At 38.6% G+C, this 22,766-nt stretch overlaps 1 protein-coding gene across 3 annotated transcripts in view; it reads right to left on the reverse strand.

Annotated features, from left to right (window-relative positions):
- Positions 1–5,281: 5,281 nt before the first annotated feature.
- Positions 5,282–22,766, reverse strand: part of LOC140469222 (ER degradation-enhancing alpha-mannosidase-like protein 3) — a 67,735-nt gene continuing 50,250 nt past the window's right edge. For all 3 annotated transcript variants that reach the window (XM_072565546.1, XM_072565545.1, XM_072565547.1), the window contains 5 exons: positions 21,224–21,386; positions 17,351–17,542; positions 16,338–16,503; positions 15,801–15,992; positions 5,282–12,254 (listed from right to left, as the gene is read on the reverse strand). In XM_072565546.1, the coding sequence (XP_072421647.1) occupies positions 11,968–12,254; positions 15,801–15,992; positions 16,338–16,503; positions 17,351–17,542; positions 21,224–21,386 (1,000 nt within the window). In that variant the 3' untranslated portion in view covers positions 5,282–11,967. The remainder of the gene's footprint in view (positions 12,255–15,800; positions 15,993–16,337; positions 16,504–17,350; positions 17,543–21,223; positions 21,387–22,766) is intronic.

Here is a 22,766-nt window from a genome sequence, read left to right on the forward strand (position 1 = left end):
CACAAGAGGACCCTCATGTATTCTACAAATTCACTGGGAATCATCGACATCAGCTGGTCTAACTTCCATTAATCAGGAGAGTAATTAACGGTAAAAGGGCAGTGGTAATATCCTTACATTTGATCCAGGAGATCCGGTTTCATGCCCTACCTGCTCTAGAAGTGTGCAATAACATCTCTGATTAGAAAATAGGTGGGGGAAAAAAAAGTAGTTACTGGTGCAAAGATTAGTTCTGAGAGTGTGAAGAAGTCTACTTTACATTTTGTCCATGGTGTGTTTAGGAAGTCACGTCATAAGCAGCTCTTCCCTGTTTGGCTCATATCCTTAATCTCATTGCTCATATTCTGCCAGTAGAACACTTGTCTTCCTCAGATTAGTCTCAACGAAGGCGTGGATGAACTTAGTCATAAAGTCATACAGCACAGAGACAGGCCCTCTGGCCCTAACTGGTCCACGCTGACCAAACTGTCCGTCAGTGCTAACCCTATTTCCCTACACTTGGCCCATATCCTTCTAAACCTTTCCTATCCATGTATTTGTCCTAATGCCTTTTAAATGTTGTTAATGTACCTGCCTCAACCACTTCCACCCTATGTGTAAAAACATTGCCCCTCAGGTTCTTTTATTCTTTCTCCTCTAATCTTAAGATGATGCCATAGAATCCTTGATTTCCCAACCCCAAGAAAAAGACTGAGAGCATTCACCCTATCCATGCCTCTCATGATCTCATACACTTCTATAAGATCCCCCCCTCAGTCTCCTAAACGCTAAAGAAAAAATTTGCAGCTTGTTCAACCTCTCCCTTTAACTCAGACTGATGAGTCCTGGCAACATGCTTGTAAATTTCTTCTGCACTCTTCAGCATCTCTTTTCTCATCTCATGAGGGATAATGAGTCTATTTTATTTCTAAACAGACATTCTTGGACTATAGGTTCATCTCAGAGTCATACATCATGGCAACAGACCCTTCAGTCCAATTTGTTCATGCCGACCAAGTTTTCCAAACTAAACTAGTCCCATTTGCTTGTGTTTGTTGGAGAGCTGTATCTTGTTGCTTGGTTTGCGTGATTTGAGCAAGACACTGGTCTTTCAGATTCAATGTCTTTGCTAAGTTACTGATTTGCAGAACACAATGAGCTGTTGCTTTATGTTGAGTCTAGAAGATTTCAGGCTCTGTCTTAGCATCCACACTTTGTTCATGGAGGTACTGCTCTCAACAACATGTCAGCAAAGTACATTTATCTCCCTTGCTTCCAATGATATGTCTTGAAATGGAGTATTTGTGGATCCTTTGGAGCAGAGAGATGCAGTTTGAGAAAAATGTTTTCAAGTAGCTCATGGTCAGACACCATTGTCACTTTGTCTCTCTTGATTAAAATGCTCACAGGCAAAGACAATACCCAGGCACTCTGTCTCTGTCTGAGCATAGCAGTGTTCAGTTTGCATTAATGCCTCAGTTGGCTTTGGTAATGAAGATTGCTCAAAGTCTTGTCTTGTTGGCACCACACTGCACTGAAAGGGGACTTCTTCTTTAAAACTGCAGTCTCTCAGCACTGGCATTGTCAGCAGTTATTTGATCCTAGTGAAAAGTGCTTTTCTGTGCCTCCTGAGCAGTGAGTTTGTGTAGAAGACTCACACTCTGATGACCAATTAAAGAATGATTCTCAGAACATAGTTAGAAAATGCAGCTTTTCATTCAGTATAACTTGCCAATAATCATCCTTCACATTGAGGGTAATCAAAAATGGTTCACAAAGTTTCAATAGTTTACATGAGGGTAGTGGGATTTGTCACTTTCTTGATTATTCCCTTTTTTTCCCTTCGCTCTTGTTTTGTTTTTCAGGCCGATTTAAGGCATTAGAAAATCTCAGTAGATGATATATTGGCTTCACACTGTCATCTACTTCATGTTGCTATTTACCAGGAAGACATTCGTCAAACAATGGCTTAGTGGTTGGAAAATGCTGCAAGTCTCTTTTGGCATGTTTATGTAATATTAATCTGAGCTTCAACCACTGAATGGATTTGCCTTAACATTTACCAATGTTAAACTCCAGATGTTCATTCTTCCCTTTGTATTGAGCTATCAACTGAAGCTATCCTGTGGACTTGCGTATTGTTCCATCATGTAGCTTCAACCTTACTTTTCAGCAGCTTCATTATTGTGACACCATCTTGTGCCATTTCACACAAGTCTGCAAAACACATTATGTTACATGAAACACTGGTATCATCTTTATACAATGCTCTCTTCTGCAGTCATCATTGGAGCAGTCACAAACATTTAACACCTTTAGAATTGGTGGCACAATTCTGTTGAATGGTGTGAAGTGATTCATCAGAATCAGCAGCTGACATCCCTCAAGCAGAAACCTAACAGTATAGACTTGTTCGTTCTTTTCTGCTAAACCCTTGAAACATAGTAATTCAGCTTCATGCAGTCAGAGCAGTACTCCTTGAACACTGCTACAAATCTTGCCAAAGCCCACCTTGTTCAGGCCCCGAAGATTCTGCCCCATGTTTCAAGTGGTATGTGTATCAGCACTGCACACACATTCATAGCACAAGTAGAGGTCACAGGCCTACAGCAAACCATCCAGGACACTAAAGGGACAATTGCATTTCTCCAGACAACTGCAATTGAATCATTATTTTTTCAAATGACCTTGGAAATAAGATTAGGGGAAGCCATAAGTACAGTTGAACCAAATGTAAATAAACTGATGTTTTAGCAAAAATCAATTGGTCTGTTAAACAGTGGTCACTGCTCCTTTCCATAGAAAGGCCTGAAAACTATGCTGACCCAGTTATGCTGAACAGACACTGACCACAATTAACACTCATACAGTTGTCATGCAGCTTATATTTCTCGAGAATGCCAGAACTAACAAATTTCCATGTTTCTCAGTGGAAGCATTCGGGGAGGTTTTCCACAATTTCCCATCCTATTCCTCCCTATCAGAGATCGTTTGGTATTTTTCTTCAGCTTGTCTATCGTATACTTACCTCACCCATAGTTCTCTCTCTGGTCTGTAACAACGTCCAGGTCTCAGCTTCCCTGAATTTACAAGTCTGTTAATTCAGTCATCAGTCACAGTTCTTTACCACATATGACTGTCAAGGCTGCATCATTAACTAATGTCAAGGCAGAGATTAAGATGTTTAATCAGGAAGGGAACAAAACATTTTGGGGATAAGACAAGAAAATGGAGATGAGAATTATATCAGTCATGATCTCATTGGCTAGTGGAGCAGACCCAATTGCCTGGTTCTTCTTCTAAGTCTTATGTCAAATGGTCTAAGTGGGGGTAAAACAGAAGGTGCAAACTTCTTGGTGTCTCACTGAGTATGTGTTTCTTGTTGAGGGGCAGTCAGTTTTGAATATAGTGTGTGGGTTGTCTGGGCTTGTTATTTTAGGTCAGCACAGGTCTTTAAGACAGTATTAGTCCCATGAAAGCTGAATATGGATTGTCTATTTTTCATTCCAAAGATAGCACTATTGTTTACAAACCATCCAGGACACAGTACTAGTCATTTTATTAGCATTTTAACCATTTTTTGAGCTGTTGCCTTTGTTTAAAAGCTGTCATCATTTTTGATATTTCTGGTTTATGTTGCAAAGCAAAGCCTTATTTTTATATAAGGTAATTCAGCTCATTGACCCTGTGAGAGATCTCTGAAAGTGTAATTTACCTTGTGTGACTCCTCTGCTTTCTCTCATTTCTTGGCATCTCTTCATATTCCTCCTTTCGAGATATTATTTTGAGAGTTTTATGTTTTGATTTTTGGTCAAAAAAAGAGAGTCAGGAAATGTCATTGCCAGCTCACGTTGCTGTTATGTTTCCTGGATAGTAAGCCCAAACCACATGAATATACAAAACAGTTTCTAACTTTCACCCAAACAAAAGCAAACAAATTCAAAAACGTATCCTCAATTATCAATCATTGGGATGTGAACAAAGTGGTTATACACTGCACAATGGGACACAGTTGTTGATATCAACAACCTTCCTTTGCTATATTGAAGAAAATAAACCTGAAAAGAAGTATCAAGGGAGATGTAAGTGTTGACAAGAAAAATAGATTTTCAATGAAGAACTGAAATCAGTCGTGATCATAAGGTTTATAACATAATTTTAACAGTTCTGTTCAGTTTTAATTGAACAGCAGTTCTGAAGGAGGGTCACTAGGCTCAAAATATTAATGGTTTTCTCTCTACAGATGCTGCCAGATCTGTTGAGTTTTTGCAACAATTTATGCCTTTTCAATTTCAGATTTCCAGCATCCAGTTCATTTTGTTTGAATTTTAACACTTCATTCCATGAAGTTTACAATATCAGTGTCTACATGAAACCTGGTTTTGACATTTCTAAAAATTAAAAAAACCTGGGTAATTGAAAACTATATTCCATGGATCACTTTACCATTATTTGAAGGAATTTGTTGTCCTTGCTTAGTCTAGTGGATGTGTGACTCCACATCCACAGTAATCCATCAATCCATCACCCAAAAACCTTCACCATTCAGAATTCTCTATCACCTAGAGAATGAGGGACACAGATACATGGGAGCACTGTCACCAGTAGGTGTCCCAAGTCACTCACCATGTTGACTTTGACTACATTGCTCCACCAATGCTGGATCAAAATCCTGAAATTCCCTTTCCAAACTTCACTCAGAAATTCTTCAATACATTACTCCCAACTGTCAAAAGCATTCTCAACAAACTCCTTCACCACGATTTTTTTCCAATATTTACTCAAATTACAATTACACAGATGGCGCTTTACTAGAATGGTATGCGGGCTGAAGGATTCTGCAATGTGAAGAGATTAGAGGAATGGGGTGCTTCTTTTAAAACACAGGTTATAGTGAGATTTCAGACAGTGAATAAGGAGACTGCGTTTTTCCATTAGAGTCAAATTAGCCGATGTGAGACGTGAGACTTTATATTTTCTTATACATGGCTGGTATCCTTTGAAAGACCGATAGTAGCTTATTCAAATATGACTGAAAACTACTAATTGACCATGGACCAGGAACTGAACATGGAACCAGCTGTTCAGTACAATAGTGTATAACATTAAGCCATCAAGTGAGTTAAGTTTCGGATTTATTGTTTGCAACACTGTTGTGAAATGTGACCTGCTTCAAATCAAAAGATAAAGTTACATGAAGCTTGATTAAAGGAGCTAACATTTTTGAAGTATTTAACACACATACTAAAATATCATACTAATCCAGTGTTACTTGCATGGAATAAAAACAAAGACACATACATAGATTTCCATGGTAAATTTGTATTGGGCCAGCCAAGCTTGTACTGCACAATTATAAATAGGCACATTAAATTTGTCCATCATTAATAGGCAACGTAATGCTATCTTTAAAGCACAATTCTAAAAACAGCATTTAAAGAGCATAAGATTTATAAAACACATCTGATTATTCAAGTACTGAGGCAGTATTGAATTGTGTGCACACTATCCTGGTTGCTGTAAGAGATAAATTTCAAAACATCTGTAAGTCTTCATTTTTTGCTTTTGCCTATAGTTCAAAAGATGCCTGGATTTTTTGTTTAAATGCAAGATATATACATAACATGCATATTCACATTATCCTTAAACACTGTATCTTAGATAAGCTTCAAAAACATTTTGGATTTGAATTACAATCCATGATGGTCAATGTGCTAGAATGCCTTTTATTTTAAATTTTGCTTCTCACTAATCAAAGTAGAAAGGCCCAAAATGAGGTACAATTTAAAGTGTAAACCAACAATATTACTTTATCTTTTACAATGTTATAAACTATTTTTTTGCAATTAAGCAATTCTGTCCTGAGGAGGAGGAGATAGTGTCAAAACTGATATAATACTGACAAGTGCTTCTCAGTAACTGCTCTCTATGTTACATGAACATCTTCCAATTTAAAAATACCTTGAATTGTAGAGTGACTGGATGTTATTTCGTATTACACATTTCACTTAACATCTAAACTGTAAAGGCAGAGTGTTTATAAAGTTAATCATTTGTGCTCACTTTTGATTTTCAACATACCCCGATCAATATTAAAATTACCGTGACACACCTTATATAGATTAAAGCATTCAGACTCATTAGAACATTGAAATATGATTCAACTTCTCTGAAAATGTGCATTGAAATTTTGTATAAAAACAAATAGCTTTCTTTACACAGTTCAATCACAATTGTACGAATTGCAGTAGTAAATAACTAATTTAATATAATACCTAGGGCAAAATTTTCCTTTTCTTTTCCTCTGTGCGTTGGGGGGGCAACTAACAGCCTACCTCTACTGATAAGAAAAAACATGGGATTGCTCACCAATCAGTTTATGATGTGCTGACGGATGGGAAGGGGCAAGTACCTCACCCTATCTCAGGCCTGGATGCTGGCAACACAGGTCACTAAGAAACTGCAAGCCAGTCAAAGGACTTCTGGTCCTAAATAAAAGTGTGCCAGTTGAGGCCTACTACTTGTGGGAATTTAGTGACAAAAACACTCTTTTTCTTCCTCATGGGTTAAAGAAAATCAGGGAGATAGGAGGCAAAGGCAAGAATGTTAGCTTTCAAATACCACTCCCTTACTCCCCCACATATCCTCCGATTGCCACAAATTAGGACAATATTAGAATGCCTCTCCTCTAACCTGGCAGATCGTCCTGGTTCCCTACCTTTCTCAGATGCCAGAGAGACAAATGATTGAGGAGTTGGTGAGTAGAGGACCTTAAGTGGCTGTTCATTGGCCACTTAAGGGCCTCAATTGCTGCTGAGTCAAGAAAGTCGCTAGATGATCTTGTTGACCAGAACTTAATTGTTGTGGTGGCCGGAAGGGGGTGAATTTTTCTTTAGGGCCAATTCATCCCATTATTTACCCATAACATCTCCAAAGGACGGGAAAATCACACCCTACATCTAACAGTTGTACCCAGTAACCATTTTATCACTTTGTTCACATTCAGATTTTTAAAAATTAATGTCTGTACCCGGGTTATTTCTTAACTTTTTTTTAAGCTAAATTGTTAGTGGCTAATTTTCTTGTCAATTTTCTATGGATATGCAAAAAGAAAATCCAGTTTTATTGAAATCATTAAGGCATGTAGCAGTAGTATGTTTATTTTACTGATCATGCAGTAATAACAAAACCTGTCTAGAAAGCAGACTTCAAGGTCATTCCAGAGAATTAAATTCTCACAATCCTCAGGCACAATTTGAGATTGAAAATCTTTCAAAAAAAATGTAGGGGCAGCAAAGAAAGGCAACAAGAAATGGAAAGGTGATAAAGTGACTTGTCAAATTAGTTTTAGAATCAAATGAATGTGGTTACATACAAATAGGATGCAATACATGGCAAAATGTTTCACAAATAGTCATTTAAACTAAATTGTAACTGATGAAAGGGTGCGGAATTGATCACCAAAATGAGACTGTTCAAAAGCATAACATTTCTCTGGACTTGTATAGATCTTCAAACTTTAGCAAGACAAAAGCAATTTCTATTATACATTTCTACACTGAAAAGTGAATACAATGATCTCAGAATGGCATTCTTTTAATTTATGCTTGAAACAGCATTTGCATTGCAAGGTCTGAAGTGAAGTATTTCATCCACTTAACTGTATTTACAATATGATGATTTTGTAACACTAAAAAATATTAACCATTTTGACTTTACAGTTAACCTCCTTGACTACAAAAGGCACTCAACATCCCTTCCACATTCCCCAGCATTCAAATTCTCTTAGCTAATGGAAAAGATGCTAGAATAGGTATTTAGTGTTTCTTATACTGTCAAACAGCATAATTCCTACATCAAACTGATTTAATATATAAATTCTCAAAACATTAAAATATTGCAAATACCAAATGTGAGCTTGACTCAGTTAAAATTATCAGATATAAAACTTACCTTTGAAATTGCACTGGGAAATGTGCAACAATGGCATTTTCTGACTACTCGAGTCTCAGATTTACGAGAGCCATGCTCCACCTGGAGCAGACATTTTTATAGCAAGTCGTTGATGCCCAAACATTCAAAAAGCAGTTCATTTACTTTACAAATATGCTAAATCATGGCAATATAAATAAAGTTTTCTGATCAGTACATTCAGACCAAACTCCTATTTATCTCTTAATCACCTACAGGTTTACTGCTTTTGCTAAGTTGGCCAAGATATCACTAAATTAATTACAAGATTCAGATAACATCTAAAACTCAGTGATCATGTGCTCACCTTAAGAGTGGGAAAATAGGCCCAGAAACCTTAGCTTGTGATTGAATGACTGAGACAGGTTTGATGGTGTGGATGTGAATAATAGCACTATTTAAACAGCAGTACTTCTTCCTCAAAAAGTAATAAAATAATTATCTAGTCCTTTATTTCACTTGGTCAAAATCCTGCAACTCTCTACCTAACAGATAGACTGCACCATTTTAAGAGGGAGGGGTGATGGGAGCTCACCACCTCCTCCTCCTTGGGTTAACTCAGGATGAGCAATAATGCAGGTTTGGCCAATGAAAGCCACACCTTAAGAATGCATTAGGAAGAAATTTGCTTTGGTGTTTGTGGAACATCATTGTCTGTAAAGTAACTTTTGTGTTTCCTACATTGCAACAATGTATTTTATTGAAATATAGTCAGTCTCTTGGATGTAAATTTCTCTTGGAATGAACCTTCTAACTTACATCCAGAACCTCAACCTGAGCTAGAAATCTTCTCAAAACTCGCTAACTTCATTCTCTAGATTCAGCCTTGGGGCATGCTGAGGTCATAAAAGGATCTTTACAAAAGGAACAGCTTTATTTTCTTTAAGAATAAATCTATTAGTCAAGTAAAGTTGACCAGAAGTTATCATAAACAAGAACAATAACAGCATTTTCACAAGTCAATTCATTTTGACATTCGTTTCAGCTTTTATCTTAATTACATAGACAGCAAAAAACCCAATACATTTAGAAATAACATTTTAAATGATTTTCTGTCCACTTTATTGTTTAAAAAGTAGGCTTTCAAAATTCTATCAAGCTCAGTTGAAAATGCTGAAGTGCAGAAATAATATCGCTTTTTGAGAACAACCAACAATTCCTTTGGTCCTAAATTAAAAGCTCTACGTAGATTATTAACGTAATCTTTCTACTTAATTTTCATGTGTACAAGATAGATAGATAGACATCCTAGTAAACTTTCATTCTGCAAGGTGTAAATGTACTCATTATATATATAAATGAATCTTGATGTGCATATTAGCTTGTAACCCTCAAATTGTACTGCCTAATATATACCTTTTAAATCCATATACTGAACACCATTAAACTTTGTTTAAGCATGATACAGTGGTAAGCTATAAGTGACAGGCCTGTACTAGGTATCAATAACTGAAGAATTAAATGGCATCAAAATCTCCCTTCACTCTCGATAGATTAGAAGAATAGTTCACTGTACATTCTAAGGAATATATTTTTGTATCAGTAACAAATATAGTTGAATGGACAATGAACATTTTAAGCTGACGGACAATAAAATAAACCATTAACAAAAGTCAACAAAATACGAATTGTCTAAAATAAACCAAACATATCAAAATTAAAGATTATGGTTTCAACTGCTTTATGTCAACTGTCTGGAACTGCATGCTATAAAACAATTGATAACAACATCAGGGTTTTATTTTTCTGTTAATGCTAAATAAGGACTATGACTACAAGAATAAAAATAAATTGCACCGAAGCAGATATGTACATTAACCAAAATCATCAAGCGACTACCTACCTTCCCCCTTTCTACTCCAGCTCCTCTTTACTAGGCAGACAGGAATTACTATAGGAAAAGATACACCGCTAACAAGAAATAATATGTTAACTCTCCCCCTTGAATATGTAAATATCTTTTTTAAGTTTAAGAACATTACTGAATATAACATTAAAAAATTTAAATTATTCAGAAGTCTGATTTTGAATGTGAAATAGGTTTTGCATATGCATTTTTAAAATAAAAATTGGATTAGATACATGTCATTCACAACATGTACAGGAAGAAACCTTAGGGTGTGATTGAATGATTGAGACAGGTTTGATGGTGTAAAACATTTAAATCAGACAGGAGGTTGGCAAGTGTAGACCCTGCTGCCTCTGGCCTTTGCCCCTATTAAATCCATAGTAGGAAGGCGAAAGAATGGCCATCCCAGCCCACCAGCAATTGAGACCCCCAGTGTAGGCATTAAGGCTCTTAGCCTGCTGCTGGTGACTAGTGGAGTGCTGGGGATTTGCCATGTGGTAAGCCAGAAAAGCAAATCTTACTGGGGTTTCTTGAGAGCGTCCAGGGAGAGGGGCTTCTCTTTTTGTACAAAGGCACTCTGTGTCTGATGGAGGTACCTAGCGTAGGGGAGAGAAGGTGCATGGAGAACCACTTCCAGCTCTTGTTGCTGCCCCTTACTTGCAACACCCCTCATGTCATGACTGGCATCTGTCACCACATCCTCAGACGCACTGATCAGAAATGAAGAACTGCTGACCAATTATCAAACATTCACTGGATGCTAGCATTAAATGCTTCTTCCATCTTTCCTGAACTCACTTCTGGCATTTGGAAAAAAATGTTTTTAAGCTGCCCTTAACACCTTTACAAAATTAACTGTTTGACAGATATTTAAGATCTGGCTTTATACAAGCTGTTTGGAGGTAGCATATTCCTTGGCGAATAATGGTCTGATCTATTAAAATGTGAATGAGACTTTTGACAGCTTGTGCATTTTTGGCCTTTTGTTGCTAAATTCTGCAATGCGTCAATCAACATTTAACATTGTATTGGATGCTCGCAGAGTTTGCTCAGTTATACAATTCAAAAGAAAACCTCCTTCTATTCCATCAATCCAAACAAATACGTATTTATGTTCAAATCCAATAGATATTACAATATTTCTTCAGTCATATCAAACATTCAATTTTAATAAACTTCAGTATTGGAACATCACTGAATTTCCTTTCCCATTATAAAAGAATCATTTGTATCCAATGCAGGGGGGGGGGGAAACACAAAAATTTAATACTCAATAATCAAATTTTCTTCAAAGTCCCTGATAAATGAATCCCGAGTTTAACAGTTTAACCCTGCCGTGGCTGGATGAACATGTTAATATAAAAGATTTGCAGTGTGTTTGAGGCATATTTATATACAAACTACATGGTCACCAATTTCAATTTTTATGAATTTCTACTGGTAGAAATGACTGACTAAATATTTATTGCTCATCTGAAAATCTAGTTTAGCGATATGCTATATTAGTGTTACAGAGACTGTACGTAGACTCAAAAGGTTTTCATTGATGCAGCTGCCACTGTTGAGAAAAGATGGTTTGCTGAAGTAAATCAATTTTGACGGGTGCATCTCAAACCTGAATCGAAGTCATTCTTAAAAATGTGGTCCACTCTCCATTTTGATACTCATGTAAATGACCAGTGGATATAAAATGGATAGCAGCAACAACAAAGTTTTTTTAAATAGCTGGTTCCTTTCGCACCGGGAAAGACGATTCCTTTGAATAAAATTTATGGCATTGCGATAGAGTAATCAATTTACAAAATACTCACTTCAATGAGCTCTATTTGATTAAACACAATAGTCCCCAATGTTACAGCAGAACATCCAAAATTCCAGGTCCCTAATAATACAGCTCTGCCTTTCAATATTGAAATCTCCCCCCAGAAAATGGGCAACTTGCCACTTTCAAAATAAATTAAAAGCATATATACATCCGTTAAGGCAAATGTAATTTCCTATTCAAATTCATACCTCACTATTTACAACCCCGCCCAGAAAACTGGTAACAAATGGTGGAATTCTCAATTTAATATAAGCAGCTTGGTTTTGAGAAATCTAAGATTGCACGATCCCTCTGAAGTTAAATAGAGTTGTACAAGAAGAAATTTCACTTTTGGAAGTAGTATTTACAACTCATCCTCATCGGTTCCTCCAAAGGTTTCCACTTCTTCCTTCTGGTCCAATGCTTCCGATGAATGGCCTTCACTCTCTTCTTTTTCCGCATCAGGTGAATGCTCAATAATTTCCTGACTTTGGGTTTGAAGTCCATCTGGATTTGAGTGCTTTGCTGACTCCGGCCCTGGACAGCTCGGAGAGCTAATGCCAAATTCTAGCTGAGCAACCTGTGTGTCCACAGAGTCAATTTGGATATGGATTGTGATCTCTCCTGTAGTTTTCTCCTCATGTCTGCTTTCTGTAATAAATTTGATAATGAAGTGACTGCCCTAAATAGCAACAATTACATAGCTTATTCACTGACTGAAATACAGTTATCAAAAATAAATCAACAAAATCCAGCAGGAAATATATCAAGCATTTGTACTTGCAACTTCAGCATGACCACTTAATTCTATAACAAGTCTACCTCTTTCAGACCAAACCTATTCCATTGTTTTTGGTTACCTTGAAGATCAATAATAAAACTCCACCATCCTATTACACATCAGCTCTTGCCATTTCCTTCTCCCTAGCTCTCAATCCATGATTAAAATCTTCAAGTTTTTTTCTCTCAACTATTTTGTTTCCAAAATAGGAATCAACTGATTGCTGTCTCTGTCTCCTCCATCATCCCCACTTTCCTCCTCCTCTTAATTCATTACCATATTTAATGATTTCTTGACCTAGGCACCTAGGCAACCTGCATTCTGTCCCACAAAGTACTCTTCTGAACCAGCTCGTCACAATCTAACATCCCCATCTTGGCCTTGTGCTTGCCTACTTTAGCAAACACCCTTTACTTTTGAAAATATTGAGTGATCCTGAAGGCTATCTCCCTTCATAGAAGATTTAGAAGCAGTTGGATATTTGGAGAATATCTGCATGACTAATTTCAACTCTTAAGGTGAAACATAGTAAAGAAATTGGGGGTAACATTAGCAAAATATCTAAAAATGTAACTGGATAAATAATTTGATCCTTCAATTACTAAGGGCAACAGAATAGACAAATTGGGAGTTCCTGGATGTCAGAATGGTTGAGTGTAAACATACATGTAGAAAGTCCTTAAAGATCAAGCAGCTTTGGCTTATAGTTTATAAGCTGGAAGCTGAATTACAGACACTGACACATTGGGGACAAAAGAGAGAAGAGGGAGTGGAAGGTCTGGATTTATTTGTACTAGGAGACAGTTATACCTCTTAGGGTTGTATCACCTAATTTGTTCACTATTAAAGGACAGAAGAATATGAATGAATGAGGCAGGTAAGAGAACCCAGAGGGCAGGAGCCAAAGGATATGTGATTTTCCAACAAGTCTGAGGGATGCAGGATGGATGTGCTAACTGACCATGGCACCATGGTACTGGATGCCATTCAAGACAGGTAAGAAAGAAGAAATAGAGTGGCCTTAGAGGCCCGGATAGTGACAGGGATTAACACTATTTTCTGCAGCAAAGAGTCTGCGTCCAGACAATGGTGTTGCCTGCGGATGCTAAGGTTTGGGACAACTGCTCAGGACAACTGGATTAGGAACTTGTAGTGGAAAGGGAGGATCCAGTCATCTTGATGCATGTAGGAAAACAAGGAAATGGAAGATGAATAAAATAGGCATTTCACATTGGTCTTCAGTACAGAGGATCCAAGTTACATCGCAGAAGCAGGAATAAGTTAGAAATGGAAGGGAGAAGGAACTCAGGAAAAATCACAATAACCAGTGAAATGGCTTGAGATAAGTTGTTAGAGCTATGGGTTCTGATGGCTTCAGGTCTTGAGAAGTGACAGGTGAGATACTCAATATGTAGGTTTTAATTTTAAAATCCTTGATTTGGAGCCAGTCCTATTGCATTAGAAGAAATCAATGTAACTCCTTTGTTCAAAAAGGAAGGCAGAAAGCAGTAAACTACAGGCCAATTAACATCTGTCACAGGGAAAAGTTTAGAAGCTATTAAAAGAAGTTACAGCACTTTGATTCATACAAGATAAGTAGGCAGAGTCAACATGGTTTTGTGAAAGGTGAACCACGTTTGACTAATCTATTGGAGGTAACAGTATTGTGGATGATGCAATTCTCTATAGTCTCACCACATCACAGGGCTGCTTTCTCATTAGAGAGAGATAACTAGTGGTGGTATAACCCGAGGGTCACATTGCCTTAGGTGATGGTGAAGTTGAGAGTGAGAATCCTTCATGGTAATCTCAGCCAATGCAGGAACTAAATCCATGTTGTTGGTGTCACTCTGCATTGTAAACCAGTTACCCAACTCAAATGAGCCAGAGGAACCAGCGTGGACTTCTGAGGAAATATTGCACATGTTCAACTTGTATCTGCTGGAGTCTAAAGAGGTGACTGGATTGAAACAGATCCTTAGGGATCTGTATGTATCACTTATGGGAGAAACTAGGAGTCACTGTTTAAAAGAAAATATCAGGGTTTGCCCATTTGATACAGAGATGAGGCAGGTGTTTTCCTCGGAGAGGGTCGTGAGTCTATCCAACTCTTCCTGAAAAAGGCGACTTCAGCAGAGTTAGTGAATATTTTTAAGGGAGCGGTAGATAGATTCTTGTTAAGTAAGGGAGTGTGAAAAGTTATCAAAGATAGATGGAAATGCAGTTTGAAGTTATAATCAGATCAGCCATGATCTCAATGAATGGCAGAGCAGGCTCAGGGGATAATGGCCTTTTCCTTTCCTATTTCATGTTTGTATGATTGTCCTATTTTATGAAACTATCCCAATTTCTAATAGTTCCTCCCTATATGTGTTACCCTGTTCATCCTAACAATGCACCCAAAGCTATCTTGCATGACTGTGACGAAGGGCCTTTCATGTTGATATCAAGTCACGGAAACAGATCCTTTGGCCCAACCAGTCCATGCTGAACATAATCCAAAACTAAACTGGTCCCACCTATCTGCTCCTGGCCCATATCCCTCCAAACCTTTCCTATCCATGCACTTATCCAAATGTCTTATAAAGTTTTAATTGTCCGCACATCCACCACTTCCTCAGGAAGTTCATTCCACATGTGAATCACCCTCTGAAAAGAAATCGCCTCTCATTCCTTTTTAAAAAAAATCTCTCCTCTCACCTTAAAAATATGCGCCCTAGTCTTGTATTTGTTCTAGGATGAGGGATTTTAACTCCCATTAACCCTACAAGTACCCCTCATTATTTTATAAACTTCTATAAGGCCGCCGCTCAACCTCCTATGCTCCAATGAAAAAAGTTCCAGCCTTTCCTTATAATTCAAAGCCTTCCATACCCAGCAACATCCTGGTAAATCTCCACTGAACCCTCTCGAGCTTAATACTATTCTTCCTATAACTGGGTGACCAGAACTGGACACAGTACTCCACAGAGACCTCATCAATGTCTTTTACCACCTCAACATGACTTTGCAACTCCTATACTCAAAGGACTGAGACATGTTCAACAGGTTAACTACTGATTCCTGATGAAGGTCTTCTGTCCGAAATGTCGATTCTCCTGCTCCACGGGTGCTGCCTGACCTGCTGTGCTTTTCCACACTCGACTCGGAGTTCCAGCATCTGCAGTCCTCACTTTCTCCAGGGTAACTACTGTACAGGTGCACTTTTTTTAAAACTGACTCCAGGGTTCTTAAGAACACAAAAACAAAATCTCACCATAACTAAGCAAAAAAATGAAGGGCTTTTGCCCGAAACGTTGATTTCGCTGCTCGTTGGATGCTGCCTGAACTGCTGTGCTCTTCCAGCACCACTAATCCAGTATTTGATTTTCAGCATCTGCAGTCATTGTTTTTACCAAAAAAATAAAATTACCAACCCTGTCCTAGCTGCTTGGCTTTATCGATTAACAGCACATCGACATTCTGGTTTGCATTCAGAGCATCCAGTAGGATTGAGCCTTCTTTGTGGAAGAGGAAAAGGAGGGGTATGGTAATATCACTGGCATTATCTCCATCACCAGCCATCTGGAATACAGGGGAGGAATCACTGCTACTGCCTTCTACATTATCTGAAAAAAATGATAGTAAGAAAATCAAATAATTGAGTTACAGACAAAAATGACAATTTGACAAACAGAAGACAATTCAGCAGTATCCTTCTAGCTTTTTAAACCTATTCACACTCCGAAGTTATTTTGGTAAATTAATTTTATTGCAACACTGTGCCTCCAAACTCAGCGAAATGACAATTCAGCACAATTTGATCCATTCTGACAGGAAAAGGTACCTAAATTCTGCTGACTATGAGGCTCTATTCGAGATAACAATGTTAGTGTGAAGTCAGTCCTGATAAAGACACACTTTACCCAATTAAAAATAAATTATTCAAGCTATTCAAAATAAACAATACTCACCAATAATGACAGCTCCAATGGCCCCAGCCCTTTGCAAATTCCTTGCCTTATTTGCAAACATACAATCGCCACGTTGTGCTAGGACAATTTTACCATGGACCTGCTCTGAGTTAGTTACATCCAAGCATGCAGTGTATGGAATGGCTTTCATCAGGGTTCCTTTAACCTACAAAAAGACCAAACAGTTCCTGAAGTAACAGCTTAACATTTCCAAAATAACACTGAACAGGAAAATAAAGTGACAGTGGGAACAATGTGACAATGTTTGCAGCCCTAATCAGCAAGTGATGAGGTCTGAAACTTGGCTAGCCTCTGCATGGAAGCACTAAGAAGAAACTAAGCACTTAGTCCAAGGAGGAATGTAAGCAAAATAAGGGCAAGAAATACTGTGGGAACTTCTGGAGCTGCACCAGTTTGTTTATTGGAACAGGTGACTTGCCTACTTGAGGATGTACCTTACCCCTAGCAAAACCAAAAATGTAATCATTATGTCAGTTGTTCCAAAAAGGATGACGAAAAGTCAGCTCCCAAATCAAACATAAATGATCGGAAAAGGCTTAAGCCACTGAAAGAATGAAACTTACTGTATCGGCAAACATAGACACTACCGAAGCAGACTATTCAGCGTAACACTTTGACACTCAATTGTCAAGAAAAGAAATATTACTCAATCACATTCAGACAATCAATCAATCAATCAAAATAAAACAAATAATTGCAATGCTGGAGGTCTGGAAAAAAGTAGTGCTGGAAGATTCAGCAGGATTGGCAGCATTTGTGGAGGAAAAAACCAGCAGTTTCAAGTCCACTGTCCCTTCGAAGGCAGGTGCTACTAGACTTGCTGAGTTTATCCAGAATTTTGTTTTTGTTACATTCAGACAAATCTAGCTAAATGTTAAAATGTTATTCCCACAAATTACACTATACTTCATTCACCCTCCTCAAACAATTCCACTAGCAGTGCTTCCATATAACCACTTTAACAATTAAATACAAAAAGAAATGTAACTCACCCCATGCTCCTGTTTACTGAGGTCCATTCCAAAATGAGCTGGACCTGCAGCTAAAACTACTTGTCCCAAAAATGGGGGAGATATAATCTGTACAGCAAATGATGTCATCTCCCCTCTCGCCTGCGCTTGAGCCAGTTCAATGATCTCTGCAAAGAACTTTAGGCCATGCTGACCACTTTGTGAACTTGTAGCCTGAGAAAAGAAATTCTGCATGTCAATAAACCAAACAAAGCAGGAATCCATTTTTCATTTTTAATATACAGTTTGTTTTGGTGAAGTTTTAGGATCGTTCGACACACTCTGGAACTGATGCATTATCAGTTCTGCTTCTAACCAATATCAAAGTACAAAGGAAAGCAACGCCAACCTTATCAGATTGCATTTCTTGAATATTTGCAGTGGAAACATGTTATTTTGTCTACATGTATCCTTAGAAAATAAATGAGGTAAGTCAGAAGATGAAATAGATGATGGGGGTGAAAAGCAGGCTGAGAATAACTCCTAAAACATATCAAGCTGAATTGGCAGCTTAATGCAGCGCCTAATCAGTTGCAGACAGTCGGCAGGTGAACAACTCAAAACAGAGTCTGTTCCACACCGATATCATATTGCATAAACAGAGGGAGACTCTACCCCTCACAAGGTGGAAATTCTGCTTTTGAGATCAGCTGATCAATCCAATTCCCCAACAACTCTAAAGTCACTGGAACTGCAAGTACATCCCAGGTGAAGACAGCCATGTGCCTGGACGCAGAGATATCCAGTGTTTTGGAAGGAAAAGGTTTGGAGAACCCAGGGAAAGGGAATGAGGTGGTGGATTTTGGAGACTACTCACAAAAAGGATAAAGAGGCATTGGGTAAGCTTTTGGTGGAAGGGTTGGGGGAAAAGGGTTACCATTCGCACCCAAAACATCACCAAATGCTGTGTCATTTTCAATGTCAGCCACTTAAAACAGCCACTTTAAATGTAAGTCCCAACACTTAAAAGTCAACCAGCTATTTAGAGTGAAAGACAAGTTTGGTGTGCCTGCTCAGTAAAGCAAAAGGACACTGCTCCTCCAGGTTATTGTACTGTTTTCATGAAAAACAGACTTGTCAGCTTGCTCATAGATTAGCGGACAGATTTTAGGAAGAAAATGTGTTTTAGGGACGTGATCTATATGGACTGCAGTAAAGCATTCGACAACGTTCCCCATAGTAAACTGTTTATCAATGTTAGATCTCATGAAATACAGGGAGGACTATCCATTTGGATACAGGACAGGCTCAAAGGTAGAAGACGGAGGGTGTTGGTGGAGGTTTGCTTTTCAGACTGGAGGCCTGTGACCAGTGGAGTGTCACAAGGATCGATGTGGGGTCCACTGCTTTTTGTCATTCATATATATAATTTGGATGTGAACATAGGAGGTATCGTTAGTAAGTTTGCAGAGGTGTAGTGGACAGTGAAGAAGGTTACCTCAAGAGTACAAGGGGATCTTGATCAAATGGGCCAATGGGTTGAGGAGTGGCAGATGGAGTTTAATTTAGATAAATGTGAGGAGCTGCATTTTGGAAAAGCAAATCAGAGCAGGACTTATACATTTAAAGGCAAGGTCTGGGGAAAGTTGCTGAACAAAGACTTTGGAGTGCAGATTCATAGTTCCTTAAAAGTAGAGTCACAGGTAGTTAAGATAGTGAAGAACGCATTTGGTATGTTTTCCTTTATTGGTCAGATTATTGAGTACAGGAGTTGGGAGGTCATGTTGCAGCTGTACAGGACATTGGTTAGGCCACTGTTGGAACACTGCGTGCAATTCTGTTCTCCTTCCTATCGGAAGGATGTTGTGAAATTTGAGAGGCTGAATTGCGTGTTTTGAGAAGATTTATAGCTCAGGTTGAGGTTCTGGAAGTAGGTTTGCTCACTGAGCTGGAAGGTTCATTTCCAGACGTTTCGTCAGTCTACTAGATAACATCTTCAGTAGGCCCCGGGCAAAGCACTGCTGCTAATTCCTGCTTTCCATTTATATGTTTGGATTTCTTTGGGTTGGTTTATTTCTTTGGGTTAGTTCATCCTCTTCGATCTTAATGTTTTTGACGGTCTTCAGGAACTCTTGGATGGAGTGGATGGAGTGGCGTGAGTCTTCTACTAAGTGTTTTAGTCTTTGATGTAGCTCCTTGGCCAGTCTGTAAGTTGGTGTTCCAGGTAGTGAGACTATGGGTCTGAGGGATGCTCATGGTTTGTGAATTTTGAGTAATCTGTAAAAGTATGGTGTGTTGGATCTGTCTGGTTTCATTTTTTGAAGTCAGTCTTATTTATTTCTTTAGTTTTCTGGAAGTTCTTTGAGTAGGGCTGTGATTTGGTTCTCTAGTTGTGGGGTCAAGTCTATCGTCACTTGTTAGTAAGTGTTGGTATCTGTAAGTAGTGCATTCACTTTTTTAATGTAATCTCTTGATTTAGAACTGTCAAGCGTCCTTTGTCTGCAGGTAGGATAACAATGTTTTTATCTTTTTTTAGTCTTTCCAGTGCTTTTCTTTCTTGTGTATTGAGTGTGTTTCCTTCTTTTTTCTGCTTAATGTTGGTGTGACTACCTATCCGATAGTTTGCTGGGTTTCTTTTGAGAGTTGGTTGTCTTTTAGTGTTGTTTCTAATGCTGCTAAGAAAGCTTTCTTGTCCGCATCCTGGCAGTTGTAATTTAATCCTCTATGACAGCTTTTTTGATGTCTGTTAAGGGTTGGTTGGTAACCACAGCAAATTACACCACCACAGGAAATGACATCAAACCAAAGAAACCCAAACTTATAAATAGAAAGCAGGAATCAGCAGCAGTGCTTCACCCAGAGGCCCACTGAAGATGTTACCTAGTAGGCTGATGAAATGTCTAGAAATGAACCTTCCAGCTCAGCGAACAAACCTACATCTTGAGGCTGAATAGGTTAGGGCTATTTTCCCTGGAGCATGGGAGGCTGAGGGGTGACCTTAGAGATTTATAAAATCATTAGGGGCATGGATAGGATAAATAGACAAAAAGTCTTTGCCCTGGTGTGCGACAGTCTAGAACTAGAGGGCAAAGGTTCAGGAGGAGAGGGGAAACATACAAAAGGGACGCAAGGGGCAACTTATTCACGCAGAGGGTTGTGTGTGTATGGAATGAGCTGTCAGAGGAAGTAGTGGAGGCTGGTACAATCGCAGCATTTAAAAGGCATCTGGATGGGTAGATAAATAGGAATGGTTTAGAGGGATATGGGCAAAGTGCTGGCAAATGGGACTGGATTAGGTTAGGATATCTGGTTGGCATGGATGAGTTGGATCGAAAGGTCTGTTTCCGTGCTGTACATCTCTCTATGAAATGGCGATTACACAAGGGAAGTCGGGGTGGGCAGTTGAGGGATGGGGTGGGGAATAATGTAGTACTACTTCACTGCACTAGTAATACAAAGGCCCAGGTGAATATTGAGGACATGGGTGCAAATCCCAACACAGTAGCTGCTGGAATTTTACATTCAATTAGTAAAATCTGGAAGTGAAAGTTACTGCTGTCAGTAATGCCTTTCATGAAATTTTCATGGATTCTTGGAAAGACCCATTTGGCTCACTAGAGAAGGGGTCTGCCATTCTTACTTGGTCTGGCTTACATTTGACTCCAGCTCCACAATACAGTGGTTGACTCTTAACTGCTCTCTGAACTGGCCTTTCAAGCCATTCATTTCCAGAGAAGTTAGAGATGGGCAAAAACTACTGGTCTTTCCAGAAATACCCCCATCAAATAAACTGACCAAACAAAACAAAGTTACAGAACAATGTAAAACTGACCTGCACTCTTAATTATACTTGCTTTTACAAGGCTAACAGTTATCATTGCTCTCCCTTTGTCCACCTTCGACCCAGCTACTGACCTGATCAGGTGTATGTGTCAGCTGGATACGTCCATCATTGGTTGAAACTATAGAGAACCCCATTTGCTTCAGGATTTCCAAATGATCCATACCACTAGCAACAAAATCCTTTGTATGAAGTGTTGGGAACACTTTAGACCGAGGTGGTTCCATACACTTTTCTCTATAATCGTGTAAAATCAAATGCGAAGGTAAAGACATTTCCATATACACTCGAGATCTATTTTTCAGGACTTTGAGGTCACTGAAAATTTCTAATCAATGATTCTATTTGTGATATTTAAAATACATTTTACCGTTGAATAGTTTATATCTTAAATGCAATAAGACTACTCATGACTTATAAAAGAAAATCAATTTTGTAACTAAAATGTTAAGACAATTGAGAAAATGTTAATTTATACAGCACTTTTTGTGATTACTGGAACATCTTAAAAGCACTTTACAGCAAATGAAGCACTTTTTGAAATTTAGTCACTGACAAAGTAAAAGATACAGCAACTAGTTTACAATCAGCAAACTCCCCCAAATATTCATGTGACGATGTTTGCCTCCCTCATTACTGAACTGGAATTATCAGCGTTAACGTTTCTGCTCCAGTTCCTGGATGGAACTTGAACCTAAAATTTGCGATTCAGAGGCGAATATGATACCACTGAGACTGAGTTTATACCTATACATAAGGAGGTGTTGTCATAAGGCACAGTTTTAGCTGCTTAAACGTCAACAACACCCCTGCAGTTGTGTAGAGATGTTGAGTGCTGACATTTTGTTAAGATTTGCAATCCAACACGGTCCGTCTGTGTATTTCATATTTGACAAACAGTCCATATCAACAGGGAGCATTGGTTAGGAAGCGTTAAACTAGTTAAACTATTAAAACTAGTTTTTCAACTCCAGCTATTGTTCTTATACCAACAAAAAACAGGCAAGGCGGTAAAAGAGGCGGCGGCGTGGCCTGGTTAGTCAAAGACAGTATAATGGTGGCTGAGAGAACTTTTGATGAGGACTCGTTTACTGAGGTAATGTGGGCTAAAGTTAGAAACAGGAGAGGAGAGGTCACACTGCTTGGAGTTTTTTTAAAATAGGCCGCCGCAGAGTTCCAGGGAGGTGGAAGAGAGGATCAGCAAAATTATTCTGGATAGGAGTGAAAGGTACAGGGTGGTCATTATGGGGGACTTTAACTTCCTCAATATTAACTGAAAATGTTATAGCTCATACATCGGATGGATCAGTTTTTGTCCAATGTGTACAGGAGGGTTTCCTGACACAGTATGTCAAAGGGCCAACAAGAGGGGAGGCCACACTGCATCTGGTGCTTAGTAATGAACCAGACCAGGTGTTTGATTTAGTTGTAGGTGAGCACTTTGGAGAGAGTGACCATAATTCAATTACGTTTAGTTTAGCGATGGAAAGGGATAGGTACATGCCACAGGTCAAGAGCAATTATAATGCGATTAGGCAAGAATTAGGATGCGTAGAATGGGGTAGCAAAATGCAGGGGATGCAGACAATGGAAATTTGGAGCTGATTTAAGGAACAG

The sequence above is a fragment of the Chiloscyllium punctatum genome, chromosome 49, assembly GCF_047496795.1.
Source record: "Chiloscyllium punctatum isolate Juve2018m chromosome 49, sChiPun1.3, whole genome shotgun sequence".
In the NCBI taxonomy this organism is placed as follows: Eukaryota; Metazoa; Chordata; class Chondrichthyes; order Orectolobiformes; family Hemiscylliidae; genus Chiloscyllium; species Chiloscyllium punctatum.